The sequence below is a fragment of the Macaca nemestrina genome, chromosome 2 (assembly GCF_043159975.1).
Source record: "Macaca nemestrina isolate mMacNem1 chromosome 2, mMacNem.hap1, whole genome shotgun sequence".
In the NCBI taxonomy this organism is placed as follows: Eukaryota; Metazoa; Chordata; class Mammalia; order Primates; family Cercopithecidae; genus Macaca; species Macaca nemestrina.
The window spans coordinates 175,257,340-175,274,108 of NC_092126.1; the positions used below are offsets into that span (position 1 = coordinate 175,257,340).

The 16,769-nt window shown below is 37.5% G+C and overlaps 1 protein-coding gene and 1 long non-coding RNA gene across 2 annotated transcripts in view; one reads left to right on the forward strand and one right to left on the reverse strand.

Moving 5' to 3' along the window:
* The window catches only part of LOC105477550 (myosin heavy chain 15), a 128,796-nt gene that overhangs the window by 43,688 nt on the left and 68,339 nt on the right, over window positions 1-16,769 (forward strand). Inside the window, exons 15-21 of the mRNA XM_024791456.2 lie at window positions 2,436-2,612; window positions 4,017-4,149; window positions 6,781-6,848; window positions 7,696-7,783; window positions 10,255-10,372; window positions 11,277-11,400; window positions 12,973-13,109. Of these exons, the coding sequence (XP_024647224.1) occupies window positions 2,436-2,612; window positions 4,017-4,149; window positions 6,781-6,848; window positions 7,696-7,783; window positions 10,255-10,372; window positions 11,277-11,400; window positions 12,973-13,109 (845 nt within the window). The remainder of the gene's footprint in view (window positions 1-2,435; window positions 2,613-4,016; window positions 4,150-6,780; window positions 6,849-7,695; window positions 7,784-10,254; window positions 10,373-11,276; window positions 11,401-12,972; window positions 13,110-16,769) is intronic.
* Window positions 4,143-16,769, reverse strand: part of LOC139362071 (uncharacterized) — a 31,233-nt gene continuing 18,606 nt past the window's right edge. The window contains exon 3 of the long non-coding RNA XR_011620375.1: window positions 4,143-4,390. This is a non-coding gene — a long non-coding RNA (uncharacterized lncRNA). The remainder of the gene's footprint in view (window positions 4,391-16,769) is intronic.

Here is a 16,769-nt window from a genome sequence, read left to right on the forward strand (position 1 = left end):
TAGTAATTATAGGTGACGTGACAGTAGAATTCTACAAGAGGGTGCGATAGGCTTGTTTGAATAATTTCATGGGCTGATAGAGAAATGAAACCCATTACTCAGGGATAAGCAGGCACTATGCATGGTCCCTGCCATAAGGAGAGTGTTTGGCTAAGGGACATAACACATGGGAGCACAACAGAAAGGGAACTTTTGAGCCCCTCCTGGTTTTTCCCAGATGCCAAGGCACACATAATGTTGGGCCTCAATTTTAGGCCTTTTACCACACTACTGTATATAAGACTCTGTGTAAAATGCTGTAGAGAAATATAAGCATTTTTTATAAATAGCTTTGCCTTCAGGAAATTTGCAGTCAAGTAAAGGATTTGTAAGTCTAATAAATGTAAAAAATGCATTTAAAAAATTATGTGCTATATGATGCAATAAAATTTTCCTACACACCACATTCTCTCCATCAGCAAGTTGGCACTCAGCTCTAAATTCAATGCATATCTTATTTTTAATGACTTCTCATAAGCTCCAACACTACCACTACTCTAGATCAGGGATCAGCAAACTGACTTTGTGGACCCAGTCTAGCCTGCAGCCTGTTTAGGTAAATCAAGTTTGATGGGAGCATGGCCACACTCATTTTGTTTACAGGTTGTTGCATGCTGCTTTCAGTGCTTCAATGACTAAGTGGATAGCAAAGGTCTGAGAGAGACTCTATGGTCCTTTAGAGAAAAAGTGTGCTAATGGAGTTCATGAGATTTGCAGTAACATTTTTTTTTTGTTTGTTTGTTTGGTTTTTTGAGACAAGAGTCTTTCTCTGTTGCCCAGGCTGGAGTGCAGTGGCCCAATCTGGCTCTGCAACCTCTGCCTCCCAGGTTCAAGTGATTTTCCTGTCTCAGCCTCCCGGGTAGCTGGGATTACAGGCACACACCACCATTCCAGGCTAATTTTTGTATTTTTAGTAGAGACAGGATTTTACCATATTGGCCAGGCTGGTCTCGAACTCCTGACCTCAGGTGATCTGCCCGCCTCAGCCTCCCAAAGTGCTGGGATTACAGGTGTGAGCCACCTCACTCAACCTGTTTGTTTTTTTAAAACGCTTTAAAAATGTAAAAGCCATTCTTAGCTCACCGGCTTTCCAGTACAGAGTGCAGGCAGGACTGAGCCCACGAGCCCTACTTTCTAAATCAATGATCCTCTTTAAGCATAAATGAAATCACAGCACTTCATTTAAAAAGTCTCCAGAGGCTTCCTATTACATTTAAAATGAAAGCCACATGTCTTACTACGGCCTATAAGGCCTTTGAGATCCAGCTACTACTTACTTACCTCTTTGACATTCTCTCTTAACATGTACTCCGTCAAGCTAGCTTTTCTCTGCCCACACTGGCGTCTGGCAGGACCTCAGACTTGCCAAGTGGGCTCTGGCCTCAGGGCCTTTGCATTCTTCATTTTTCTGCCTGGAATACTTGTGCACAGATCTTCTCAGCTTGTTGTTTTCATTTAGGAGAAGTGTCTTACCCAATGACTCTATCTAAAACCTCCTTACCCCCTGTCATTCTCTATTTCATTACTTTGAATGTTTTCTTCAGAGCATTTATATGAAACTAAGTCATTTGTTTTTTGGAGTTATTTCTTTGTTTACTTGCCTATTGTCTGCCACTCCACTAGAACATATGCACCCTGAGGACAGGCACTTTGTGTATGTGGCTCACAGCTGCATCAATCACCGGCAGTTACTAGTAAGGGTATTAAGTAGCAGATATTTAATTAATATATGTTGAATGGATGATTGCTGAGACCAGCTTGGTCAGGGAGACCCTAACCTAGCAGCGCTAGAGGAATTAAAGACACACACACAGAAATATAGAAGTTTGAAGTGGGAAATCAGGGGTCTCACAGCCTTCAGAGCTGAGAGCCCCAAGCAGAGATTTACCCACATATTTATTAACAGCAAACCAGTCATTAGCATTGTTTTTGTAGATATTAGATTATCTAAAAGTATCCTTTATGGGAAACGAAGGTATGGGCCAAAACAAAGGGGTGGGTCTAGCTAGTTATCTGCGGTAGGAGCATGTCCTTAAGGCACAGATCGCTGTGCTATTGTTTGTGGTTTAAGAACGCCTTTAAGCGGTTTTCCACCCTGGGTGGCCCAGGTGTTCCTTGCCCTCATTCTTGTAAACCCACAACCTCCCAGCATGGGTGTTATGGCCATCATGAACATGTCACAATGTTGCAGAGATTTTGTTTATGGCCAGTTTTGGGGCCAGTTTATGGCCAGATTTTGGAGGACCTGTTCCCAACAGATGATTGCTAGTTTTATGCAGTGAATATTCTTCCCTTTGTCAATTGATTGGGTTCCTGGGAAATAATTTATACTGACCCCCTACTGAAAGTGCAGGTGGTTTTAAAAAAAATCTGCTGCTCTTATGTCTCTTCAACAGCCAATGGGCATCTTTTCCATCCTTGAAGAAGAGTGTATGTTTCCTAAGGCTACAGACCTGACTTTCAAGACCAAACTCTTTGACAACCATTTTGGAAAGTCGGTTCATCTCCAGAAGCCCAAGCCTGATAAGAAGAAATTTGAAGCTCATTTCGAACTTGTCCATTATGCAGGAGTGGTGAGTTACCTCTGGACCCCCGGTCTTGAATTTTCCTGATTTTGTTTCAAATATGCTCAGCCAAAGCCCTTAGATGATATTTAAGTAATGTTTAGATTAAATGAAGAGAAGAACAAAATATATCTCAGTTCCACAAAAAAGGTAGTGTAACCATTTAGCACTCAGGAAATGAAATGGCCATACTACAATAGCATTCCATGTGCACAGAGGTCAAAAATCTCCAAATGGACTCTGTCAACCTCAACTCAAAGCAAGGCAGCTTCAGAAAGGCATGGAGACCATCAAAGTCATAGTTTCTCCCCATTTGTCCTTCCTTTTAACTTAACGTTGTGTGAATGAGTGATTTCAATTGATCTTTTTATTGAAGATTTTTTTATTCTCCCATAAAGAAATAGTCAACGTGAAGTAATGGTCTCCAAACTATGGCCAAAAAAGGTTTCTGATGGCTCTTGCTACCTCTCCTCATTTCCTCACCGGCGTATATGCCCCTTTTTCTGCACTTCTACTTCTGGATGGTGATTCTGGGTGGAACAAAAAGAGAACTGATAAAGGATAAAATAATACTTTGACCTGAAAATGGCCTGCCAGCTGTACACTGATATGTTTATAGTTCTCTTCTTTGATATCCTGGCATATTAATTATAATGATATATACAGTAAAATACCATTGCAATTGCTAGGTTTTTTTGAGTGTTCACTGTGTGTCAGAGACAGTTGGATTATTTTATCATTCTTGCCTTTAAAGGACTGATGGGGTGAAATACCATTCAATCCTTCCTTCCTCTCTGTTGCTCTCTCTCCCCATTCTTATCTCTCCTCTCTTCTACTTCTTCCCCTATCTCTCTCCCTTCTTCCCATCCTGTCTGTTCCTTTCTTTTGACAATGTTAATGATAAGAATCTTGAGAATCTTTTTTGTGAGTGTTATTCAGTACTATTACCTTAAACTGATTTAAAGGTAAAGGACCCACATAATTTGTGATTTATTAAAAGTAATGCACAGGCTGGGCATGGTGGCTCCCTGTAATCCCAGCACTTTGGGAAGCTGAGATGGGTGGATTGCTTGAGCCGTAGGAGTCTGAGACCAAACTGAGCAACATGTGGAAACTCTATCTCTACACACGCACAATAAATAAAAATACAAAAAAAAAAAAAAAAAAATGGCCAACCATGGCAGCATGTGCCTATAGTCCCAGCTACTCTGGAGGCTGAGGGGGAAGGATTGATTAAGACCAGGAGGTCGAGGCTACAGCAAACTGTGACTATACCACTGCATTCCAGCCTGGATAACAGAATGAGACCCTGTCTCAAAAAAGAAGAAGAAAAAAAAGGTAATGCACAGCCTTCTATGTTAACTTATGCAATCTTTTTTCTTTTTATTACCTGAAATGCATGCCTTTCCAAAGGTACCTTATAATATCAGTGGTTGGCTGGAAAAGAACAAAGACCTCCTTAATGAAACAGTGGTAGCTGTATTTCAGAAGTCTTCCAACAGACTCCTGGCGAGCCTTTTTGAAAATTACATGAGTACTGACAGTGGTGAGTCATATAATCTTCCTTGATTTTTCAGCCTCAGAATGGAACCCATGGCTGCCTCAGCTTTTACAAAAATTCTTGCTTCTTTCCTGTGATATGTTTCTGCTCCCTGTGGTCTGAGTCGTCCTCTCTTATTAGTCTTTCTGTCTTCAGGCTGGGGATTCTTCAGGGAGATGTTACTAGTGCTCTAAGATAGATTCAAGAAGTCTGTTCCTGGCCTGCTTTTGTCTTCCACTTCACCTAGCTACAAAGGGAAAACAAAAAACATGTTTTGATGAATGATTTTGGGGCAATAACTTATTGCCCCAAATATCTAAATAACTATATAACTATATACATACATATATACACATATATATAGTTACATATATATACATATATATATAGTTATTGCCCCAAATATCTTGAAATATTCTCTTTCACAGTACTCTGTGCACTTAGGGTTATTAAAAGCTTTGTGAAGGCAGGTATTATGTCTGACTTGCTCAACTGTAGCCTCTAGCATGCAGCAAATACCTGTTTAGCAGGCATTCTATTCTGACAACTAATCTTGTTTAGTAGTTTGTAATTTACAAAGTACTGTTAGATACATTATCTTACTTATTTCTTACCATGACACTTTAAGATATGTACAGTGTTCCTATCTTTCTACCTAAGCTTTGCCATATAGTAGATTTGTAAAATCAGGGATGCTACTTAAGAGAAGTTAATGCATATCACTGCATTTAGGATGCAGTGAAAACTTCTGCACCATCATATGATGGATTTGAAGATACTGAGCCAAAGTTGCTAACACCAGCCTCACTGAAGTAAATGCTAACCTACTCACAGAGGGAAGCTCTCCACGATTTACAGCAAAAGTCACAGATCGACAGCCTCTGAGCAGAAACTGGCCTTCAAACACGTTTTGTTTGGTCCACACAAATTTAAAAAATCAGATTTCACATACACATTTGAGTTTCCGTTTTCTTTTGAAAAATGGAAATTCTGGGGAAGTAGATAATCTAGCTAGCCTGGGTTCTGATTTCCCCATGGCAACAGTACACCAACTGTTCTTTAAATGGGGTGCGTACTCTCACTTTCAAACATACCCTGCTGTTATCTTACACCCAGCTGCATGTTAACTCCCAGCCCCTATCAGGCTGATTGGTTCTCCTGACTGACATAGGGAATGGAGAGAAAATTTAGCACTTTCTGGCTTTATCAGCACATGATGACATAATTCTGGAACATGCCTGAAATCCTCTGGGCCTGCCTCAAGAAAGCTATTGTGTCCGGACCCGGCTAATGTTCAGGCAGTACATTTGCCTGATTCTAATAGCTGCTAAAGTACCTCTGAGAAGTCTGTTTGATAGTAGCCACATACGCTTATGACTCCCAGTTGAGTAATTCTCTGATCATAAGAGATCAGAGAATGGTTTGGGCAGAGAATTAGAGGAGAAATCATCTTCTAACTCTTCAGGGTGTGTACTGTGTTCTTAGGAACTAAAAGACAAGAATTGTTCAGAATGGCCTTTTTTTTTTTTTTTTTTTAAATTCTAAAACACCCTCTGAAAATGCTTGCCTCCAAGTTTCTGATGGATCCAAACTTTAAATTGCTAGTAATAACCATACTTTCTCCCGGGGAATCCAAATAATTTAAACCAGTGTTATAATTCTTTTTTAAAAATTAATGAAATATTCCCTTTTCATGGATGGAAAAACTGAAGTACAAAGAAGTCAAGAGTTTCACTGAGAGACCTGGGGTGTTTCAAAAGAACATTAGTGATTAAGCTTCATGACATCTGCCACTGCACAGTTGCTACTGAGGCACAGAGAATATTTTATTAGTTTTCCATATTGACAGCTACCCTATTCTGTCCAACTTGCCTATGGATTTTGTTGTTGCTGGGTTGCACATCTTAGTGACTTAGCATTATTCAAATGTTTATAAAGCTGGTTGGCCTAGCACAGGTTCTTTTGCTTCAAGAAAATGGAAATAGACTTATTATTTTTTATAAATCATGAATATAAATACATGAATGTAGCTAAAAACACAGACAATATAGAAAAACTGAAAAAAGAACATAAAAATTACCTGTAACCTCATATAGATTAACCAACTATTTACATTTTGGTATTTACACCTCCCAACATTTTTCATGTTTATAGTCACCCATAACACAGCTGCACTTAAAAACATGTGTACATACTCAAGGTCATCATATATAAAATTTAGGCTTTGCAAACAAACTTTTTCTCTAAAAATATCCTAGAAATCTTTCCATATAAGTTATATGGATCCACGTCATCATTTTAAAAGCTTACAGTGTTTCACTGTATGCATATTCTCTCATAAATTAATCTCCTATGGTGTGCATTTGTGGATTAACTTTGTTTTTGCTTAATTTTTTTGCAGTGACTAAATAATGCTTCAGTGAGTATTGTTGCACAGTTGCCTGATTATACCCTTAAGGAAAAGCACTAAAAATATACATTTTGTGATAAAAGACATACATATTTTGAAGCTTTTGGTAGATATTGCCATATTGTTCTAGAACTCTGATGAATTTATGCTTCCATCAGCGAGGTAGGATAATGTGACAAAAATGAGCTTTTTACATGTTTTCATCTTTTTTTTTTTTTTTTTGCTAGCTATACCATTTGGGGAAAAGAAACGAAAGAAAGGAACTTCATTCCAAACAGCTGCATCTCTGCATAAAGTAATTTTTAATTGCATCTATTCATATATTAATTGCCTCACAATCTGCATGTGTTATTATTTATTTGACATTTCACATCCTCAAATAAGGATAAAGTATCAGGAATTAGCAAGTTGGAAAAGTTGAAGTTTATGCTATTATAATTAAGGGCTTTATTTTTTGTTGGTTCCCACCTACAACTCCTTTATCATCCCTGCACCCATCTTCCAGCTGATGTGCATATTGGCTCATAACAACTCTGAGTTGTCAGAATTGCACTTAGTGAAAGGGGAAACTAAGCTGCCTCTCTGCCCTCCTCTCCAGACTTTAGCCTCTCCCTTGCCTCAAGGGGGACCACCTATGGTGCAACTGGTGCATTTGTGTTTACAGCTCTTGCTTGCAAGGATCAGACTAAAGCTGAGTCTGAGTCATTGCTTTTCTCTTCCCCTACTGTTCCCAGCTTTCTTCACTCCCTACAAATCTCTCAAACCAGAATTCCCATCTCAGGTTTGGCTTCTAGAGAATCTAACCTAAGATAGAGGTTTTCCACAGAGAGAGAACTTGAGAAACAATTTCTTTTTTCAAGCCATTTTATTGCCCAGCCATAACTTTGATACTGCTATCAAATTCAAAATAGGTAGAGATGATTCACAATTGAACTATGTCTGTCAAATAAATATTGACTTGCCATAGGAAAGAAATAACGTGCATTGGGTAAGCAGGAAAGAATGTTGAATTCATTATTTTACTGTTAGAATACATCTTGGCTGTGAGAGTGAGTTGATAGATTTGGAGACATTTGTGAGGTGGATTGGTGTTTTTAGTGATTTGCAAAGTGATTTTATGTTTATTATGGTCTCCATTTTAGGAAAACCTGAATAAATTGATGACTAATCTGAAATCAACAGCACCTCATTTTGTGAGATGCATAAATCCCAATGTGAATAAAATGCCGGGTAAGAACTAGATTTCTTTGTAATTCACTCTAGGAAATAGATTTGATATTAGCTATATTGAATATCTTTTAAAGAAATATTTATTGGTGCCTTTTATATAAGGATAGAATTTTGTATAGAAAAATGAAAATATGTTAAAAATGAGGTCTTTGGAACCTCCTCAATATTGCCATTGAAATGGACATACAGAAGGATTTCACAGAGCAGTCTCAATTGGGCAACATTAGAATGTTTGATATTACTATTTAAATTCCTCCTTGAATTTTATGCTGAACATGGATGAGCTCCCATGCCATTGTCTACAAGGGCAAACTATAATAAAAAGGAAATTGAATAATCAATTAGGGGATTAAGGTAGATATTTCAGCATAAAGGAAGTTATTTGGTCTGAGTTATCTAAATTGACCATAAAGACAGTTCCTAAATCCATTTCTAATTGTTGACAACACCCTCTAGTCCTCCTTGCCAATGCCAACATCTTCTTCCCCTTTCTAATAGCATTTATTTTTTTATAGTTATGTAATTCTGGGCAGTGGATATATTTTCGTTAGAGAATAGTTGTAGGGGGATGATGTGATAGGTGGATGTTGGTGATTTTTTTTTTTTTTTTATGTTTTCAATTCCCCAAACAAGGGTTTTACCAAAAGTAACTACATGGATTGCTTTCCTTACTTCATGAGCTTGACGATTCCCAGCCATCTCTTTGGAGTTACAGGCCCCTCTGGAGCTTGGTTTGGAGGCTGTCGGCCTCCAAGGAGTGTATATGACAAGCCCTAAGTCTTTAGAGCACTAACCACCCTTATAATATGTAGCCAGATGTTGCTGGTTCTGATTTCTGAGGTTCCTTAGTATCTTGCATTTTTACTAACCTTCTGTAATTAAGACCCCAATCCTGACACACTATGGCCTATTTTGGGAAAGTGTGATACAAAACAATGATGTTGCCATTAGAGTTTCTGCCATACAAACACTTCATGTTCATTCACGGCTGTATGTTTTTGCCTCATTGTTTCCTATCAGCTGGATTTCTGGATGTGTCTAGGGACACTGCTTCCATCTAGCAAGGAATCTAATTAGCTGTGTTCTATTTTGGAGCAATTCTGTTACCTATTAGAGTTGCTTCCCATAGAGTCAACTTGGATTTCAGCAGGTTTGGTTTTTTTCTTAAAGTCATAAGACAAAGTCGTAAGAAAAGCTTCATGATCTAATCAAAACAGTTATTTATATGTACTTAAAGAGAATGAGTGAGTCTGATGTTAAGGTGTCATAGGATTCTACTCCCTGTATCTCCCCTTTTTTAAAAAAAGTAACAATTTGAGACAGAATCTTGCTCTGTCCCTGAGGCTAGAGTGTAGTGACTAGAGTGTAGCTGTACGATCTTGGCTTACCACAACCTCTGCCTCCTGGGTTCAAGCAATTCTTGTGCCTCAGCCTCCTGTGTAGCTGGGACTACAGGCGTGTACTACCATGCCTGGCTAATTTTTGCATTTTTAGTTGAGACGAGGTTTCGCCAAGTTGGTCAGGCTAGTCTTGAACTCCTGGCCCTAAGTGACCTGCCCGCCTCAGCCTCCGAAAGTGCTGTGATTACAGGCATGAGCCGCTGTGCTGGCCTACTTTTGCCTTCTTATAGATTATCTGTTTCTGTCTGTGAAAGGGATTGGAGTGTAGAAATATGGGTATATGATTTAAGTTTATTTCTGTGACCTTGGGCATGGAGTCCTTTTTTGTTTTCATTTTTCATGTAATACCGTAGTAGAAATTTGTGATAGGAGATGTGGTCCTTGGCTTGTTTCAGAAGACTCTCTGAGGGCAGGGACAGCGGCTTCTTGGATGGTTTTTCAAAGGCTTCTATTGGAGATTGCAGCTGACAGCTACAGTAGAGCTTCTTTTGATGAATGAGAAGGTGACAGAAGGATGCTTATACTACAGAATAGGACGTAGGCACTCTCATGAAAATAAGGGGAGAATGAAGTCTGGCATGTGGACAAGTCCTTCCTAAGCACAACTGTAAACAGAATGTTGTGCTTGTGTCCGTCTTCCCCTTTCCTTTTATTCCTCCTCCTTATCCCTTCCCCATCCTGCGCAGAGAAGGCAGTTCTCTTTTGTGTTCTTATCACCCTTTCTGGCTGGTTTTTGGTTGGCAAATGAACGTGAGACCAGCCATTTACATTCTAGCAAAATCTTTTTGCCTTCCAAGAATATTTGCTTAGAAACATCTCATCTAACTGTGAATTAAGGGGCATGTTCCATTTTAAAGGAATTTCAGGGAAATCATATTTGGAGATGCCTACATAATAGGATGATTACTGTGAGTACTATCAGGCCATAAGTGAGTGAACTCCTATGACCTATCATGTGGAAACTATCCAATTCAGACTTTCTTTTAACCCAAGATGCAGCAATTGGTACAAAATCTGGGCCAATAATTTTTTTTCAGGCACAGATCCACCGTGACTCTTTTTTTTTTCCAGGTATATTGGACCCTTACTTGGTTCTACAGCAGTTACGCTGTAATGGTGTCTTGGAAGGGATTAGGATATGCCGTGAAGGTTTTCCAAACCGACTGCAGTATGCTGATTTTAAACAAAGGTAAACATACCTTCCAGGATCCAAGAAGCCTGAGGCAGTTCATTCTGTTTTCCTCCCTTTCCGAGTGTTTAGGCATGCATTGTTTGTTTGGTTAATATCCTCCAGACTACAGATCGATGTGTTTTGGTGGTGGGAAGATATATGATGACAGAGTTCCATTATTATTTCCCCTTAAATCCAACATCCATGTAACTGTAATATCCTTAAATCTCTATTAACAGATAATAGACCCACATATAGAAGAAATAAATACAGAAGAAACATATGGAGGCTGAATTGAGTCTCTGAAATGTTGTGTATACTTAATCGTAGCTGCCATCCAAGCACGCTGTGGCTTTACTAGCAAGCCCCTGAAAGGAAGGAAGCCAGCAGGGTATATGGCAGGAGGCAGGAGTGGCATCTTTTCTATTTCCTGGATTCTAGAAGTTTAAATTATAGGTCATCAAGTCAATTTGAGCAAAGTCTGGTAGAGTAAAAAGGGGCATATTTCTTGCTTTAGAATTAAGAGGCATATTTCTTGTTTTCCACCAACTCACCAACAGGGTGAAGGAATCCTGGAAAAGACATTTAATGTCTCTGCTTTTCAGTTTCCTTATCCATACAGTAGAGATACTTATGCTTTCCTCCCTCCCTCTCTTTCCTCTTCCAATCCCACCCCTGCCTAATTGAGCAATCAATCAAATGAGGTTGCTTCTAAAGCAATATGAAAAGTACAAACTATTATACCAATGCAAGGGATTATTGCTTGTACCCTCATTATTGTTACTAAGAATTTTGTGAAAATTGAATGTATTAATAACAGAGATAAAAATCTATATCTCCTTTCACCTCATTTGTCTAGATTAGTCTTTATTTGAATAATATGATTTCCCAACCCCAGGATTTTTTCTTTATTTTAAATTAGGTACTGCATTCTGAATCCAAGGACCTTTCCAAAGAGCAAGTTTGTGAGCAGCAGAAAAGCAGCTGAAGAATTACTTGGCTCCTTGAAGATAGACCATACCCAGTACCGATTTGGAATCACTAAGGTAACCAAAAAACTGCAAAGAATGCATTTGGAGACGAATTGGGGGAAGAGTGTGTATCTTAAAATACCTGTGAATGCTCAATTATAAGGCATTCTTCAGCTGTCATGACCATAAATAACACAAATAGATCTTAGTTGAAGGTGAAAACTTCAGTGCTGTTTGAGAAAAATATTCAATGTTTTTTAAACCTCAGTTTTGACTACATTTACATTTTTATAATTAGTCATCTAAGCAAATTTGTGCCACGATATAAAATACTGAATCAACCTGGTGTTGTGAGAAAATGTGTATATATCAGAGCTGGAAAAAGGTGAATCGACTTCCTAGAGCTAATGGCTTATCTATGTGTGAACTGATTCATCCGCAATATTCTTTTAGGGACTAATTTCTCTGAGTAATTTAAAACTTCAAAGGTAACCCACTATTAAAAAAATTAATCCAAAACCAATTTCCTTAAATGTGATTCCCTAAATTCTACTTCATCTTAGATGAGCTTGGGATTCACATATTTTGGGAAACTTATAACTAATCAATAGATTTGGTCTTATCTGGCAGTCAACATCAGTTTGTTCGTAATGACATCCATATAAGGAACAAATTATTTGAAGGAGAGTTGGAAAATTCAGGATAAAGACCTCATAGAATTAGAATTCTGTAGTATATGGTTATAAAACGTTGGCTCCCACATTTTGAGTACTTAGGAATCAGTTTCTGCTGTTTATTGTTTCTGCTGATTTTCACTGATGATGCCTTCCTTCCTTGTGCGTTTAGTTATTTTTGCTGTATACTACTCCTCTGGGCCAAGACTGACATGAGGCAAGTGAAGCTCCTAAGGCACAAATTTCAAAGAGGCTTTCATTCTCAGGGTTGAGCAAGTGAGGTTGAGAGGCACACACTCTCAGGGCACTCTCACACTTAGTGCCTCCATAAAATGTGTGCCTTAGGCACCTCACTATTTCACCTTGTTTGTTAGTAATTATTCTTGAAAAAATATTTTTGTGGATTATTTGATGCCTTAGACAAAAGTGCCTTACTCTAGAACAGACGTCAGCAAACTACGGCCCAAGAGCCTGGTCCTATTTTTAATATATTGTCCACTAGCTAAAAATGGTTTTAGATGGTTCATGAATTGTTTAAAAAACAAGAATATCCTAAAGAGATTGTATGTAGTCCATAAAGCCTAAAAATATTTACTATCTGATTCTTTACAGAAAATGTTTGCAGAACGCTACCTGGTACTTTGGAGCACTGCATGCCTGAACCCATCTTCAAACTTAAACCAGCTTCCCTGAACAATTGACACATTATTAATAGATAAGGGGAAGAATAGTTTACATTCTTAAGCAAACAATAGAACCACATGATTTAATAACATGTTTTTTTTTTTTTCCACATTTTAGATTTATAAAATCAAACTTTCTAGGGTGTAGATTTTACACATTAAATAAAACTTACAAGAAATGGAATTGATATATTTATCCCTAGGAACACAACAGTTGCTCACAGGATCATTCAATAAACATTTGCTGAATACCCATTATGAGTGGAGCTAACATCTGACTTTTCTTTTAGGTGTTTTTTAAAGCTGGGTTTCTGGGTCAACTGGAAGCAATGAGAGATGAGAGACTATCTAAAGTCTTCACATTGTTCCAAGCCAGAGCACAGGGCAAACTGATGCGAATCAAATTCCAGAAGATTCTGGAAGAAAGGTATTGTATGCCCACCCTGCACCCCCACTGCTAGGGTAATAGTGTGCCTTAACCAGTGCAACTAATCTCATTGTCTTATTGTAGGTCAAGAGCTGCCTTCTCTGGTTAGGCTGGGTCTTAAACATTTTTAAATCATAATATAACAAAAAGACAGAGTGCAAAGGGCTTTTATTGCTCTATTCAACCAAGTATAGGCATAATTCAGATATTTCTTGCCATGCTTTCAGGCTTCCCTTTGAGAGAGATTTTTATATTCTGAGAAGTCTGGATCTCCGAGAGTGGTGCGACTCACAATTTATATCAGAAGCAGACCTGGAAAGGTTTGCATATATCCCACAGCCACCTCTGTGGGGAAGTATGCTTCAAAGACCGAGGTGTTCTGACCCCTTTGTTACGTCCCGTGGGTCAGAAACTGTGGCTCTTGTTGACATGTAATCATAACTTTCTTACTTTATTTCAGACAGGTTCACTAGGGACATTTATCACCATGCTTGTACATTCTTAGGCATTGGTTTTGTCTGTTGTTTAATAGAATCATGGAAAGCAAGCTAGCAAAATCTCCAAACAAAGGGACTGTGAGCAAGGGATGCTGAAGTTGTATTTATTTTTCCCTTAGCATATATTGTCTTCTGAAGAGAGGTCTACAGATCTTGGTGTAACTTGTTTAATTGACAATTTGTTAATTCTATTTTTTCCCAAGAGAAAATGGTTATTACATGGTGATGTCAAAGATAATAGAGAGATGACTCTTAAGGGTCTTCTGTGACTCTCATATAGTGGTCAGTGTGGTATGGGAGTTTGAGGGTCAGGAAACATGGCTTCTAGGACCAGTTGTGTAAACTTGGGTAAGATTCTTAATTTCTCTATAGTTTACTTTCTTAATGTCTGAAGTGAAACCTCTATGATCCATTCTCTCTAAATTGTGACTTAAAAATTACTTTGAAAGATCTCAAGCAAATAAAAAATACAAAAAATACTGTAATATATACTCATGGAGTCATCATGAAGGCATTTCAATTCTTAACATTATTAATTTTTTATTTTTGTAGAAACAGGGTCTCCCTATGTTGCCCAGGCTGGTCTCGAACTCCTGGGTTCAACAATCCTCTTGCCTCAGCCTCCCAAAGTGCTGAGATTACAGGCATGGGCCATGGCACCCAGCCAACTCTTAACATTTTTTTTCTGTAATTGCTAACAACATTTTAAAAAATTAACATACATAGTTGAAGCCCCCATATAGTTCTGCTGTAATCCAAGTCTTACCTTTTCCTTTTCAGACCCTGAGTTTGTGTCTCTCATTCCATGTTTTATATATGTCATATAAAAGTATGTTTTCATACCTTGCTTACTCGATATGCAGATATCCTTAAAATGTGACATGATTTTACATGTGCTTAGTCTTCATGTAAATAATATTTTGTATAGATTGTCCTGAAGTTTGTCTTTTATATTCAGTATTATTCTTTGAAATATATCGATGTTAATGAATCTAGGGCTAGCTTATTGATTTTAACTGCTGTATAGTATTCCATTATATGAATATATCATAATTTATTTATCCATTTTCCAGCTAATATAAATTTGTTATTTCCTTTTTTTTTTTTTTGGCCAGTAACTTCTGCAGTGACATTTTTGTAAATGTCTCCCCATTCGTATATATAAGAGTTTCTTGAGGGCATCATTACTCAAAATACTCCATTTTCTGATAACAGTTTGTGGATAGCAGCTGGTCTGAGGCACACACTTTGAGTGTCGCTTCTCTAGGGCATGAATTAATAATAGGTTTTAGGTCACACACAACTTCAACTTTGCAAGATGTTGCCAAATTGCTTTCTAATATGCCATATTCTCCACCAGCAATGTATGAGAGTCCCGTTGTCCCATGTTCTCACTCACTTGTGGTATATCAGCCTTTAGAAACTTTTGCCAAATGTCTTCATATTTCTGACTTTGGGGAAAGCTATCATTTCCCTTTAAAGAATGATGTTCAGTGTAGTTTTTTTTGTTTTGTTTTGTTTTGTTTTTGTAGAAATGACTTATTGTACGAAGGACATTCCTTCTATTTTATTTTGTTAAGCATTTTTATCAGGAACTTATTTAATCATTTATCTGCATCTATTGAAACAATCACATGGTTTTTCTGAATTAATCTATAAATGTGTGGAAATATATTAACAGATTTTTTAAAAAGTTAAACTTACTTTGGTTAAGAAATATTTTCATACATTGATGGGTTTGATTGTAATATCATCATGAGATTTTTCATCAATATGCATGAATAAGATTGGCCTATAATTTTCATCTGCTGTGTTATCTGAATTTGAATCAAGGTTATCCTAACCTCATAAACAGTTGAAGAATGTTTTCTCTCTTCAAAACATGAACCAGTTTATAACTGGTCTTTGACTCTTTGGTAGGCATTGCCAATAAAATAATCTGGATCTGGTGGTTCTTTTGTGATAGGTCTTATAATTTTGATTCAATTTATTTATTGGTCACATGTCTAATGAGATATTTTCTTCTTGAATTAGTGCAGGGAAGCTTTCTTTTATTGAAAAAGAAATTTTACATTTCTTTTGAATTTTTCAATTTGATCGATTTATTTTATTTTATTTTTTATTTTATTTATTTTATTTTTTGAGACAGACTCTCTCTCTATCACCCAGGCTGGAGGGCAGTGGCATGATATTAGGTCACTGCAACCTCCGCCTCCCTGGTTCAAGTGATTCTTGTGCCTCAGCCTCTTGAGTAGCTGGGATTAAAGGCTGTGTCTTCACACCTGGCTAAATGTTGTATTTTTAGTAGAGATAAGGTTTCACCATTTTGACCAGGCTGGTCTCAAACTCTTGGCTTCAAGTTAACTGCCTGCCTTGGCCACCCAAAGTGTTGGGATTACAGGCATGAGCCACTGTACCTGGCCTTATTATTTTTAAATCTCTACTGTATCTATATTATATTCCTAGAGCATAATCCTAAATTATTTATATTTCTAGAATATTATCATTCCTAGTATTGTTTTCTTGTGCCTTCTTTCCTTTTTCTTGACCATTCATGCCACATCTTTATTTAGTCTATTTAATAAACCACTTAAACTTTTTTTCTAGATCATTAATTTCTGATCTTACCTTTATTCTTTTTTTTCTTCTACTTTGTGTTTATTCTTTTTCCTTTTTCCAACTTTATTCAGTTACCATTGACAAAAATTGGATATATGGTGTATAATCTGATGTTTTGATATATGTAGGTATTATGAAATGATTACCACAATCAAACTGATTAATCCTCACCTTATGAAGTTATCTTTTGTGTGTGGTGAGAGCATTTAAGGTCTACTCTCTTAGCAAATTTCCAGTATACAACACAGAATTAGTAACTATGGTTACCATACTGTATATTAGATCTTCAGAACTTACTCATCCTGCGTAACTGAAACGTTGTGTCCTTTGAGCAACATCTCCTCATTTTCCCTATGGCCTGGCTGCTGGTAACCACCATTCCACCCTCTACTTCCGTGAGTTTGACTTTTTTAATATCCCACATATAAGTGAGATCATACCATATTTGTCTTTGTGTGCCTGGCTTATTATACTTAGCCATCTAATGTCCTCTAGATTAACCCATGTTGTCAAAAATGACAATGTTTTCCTTTTTAAGGTTGAA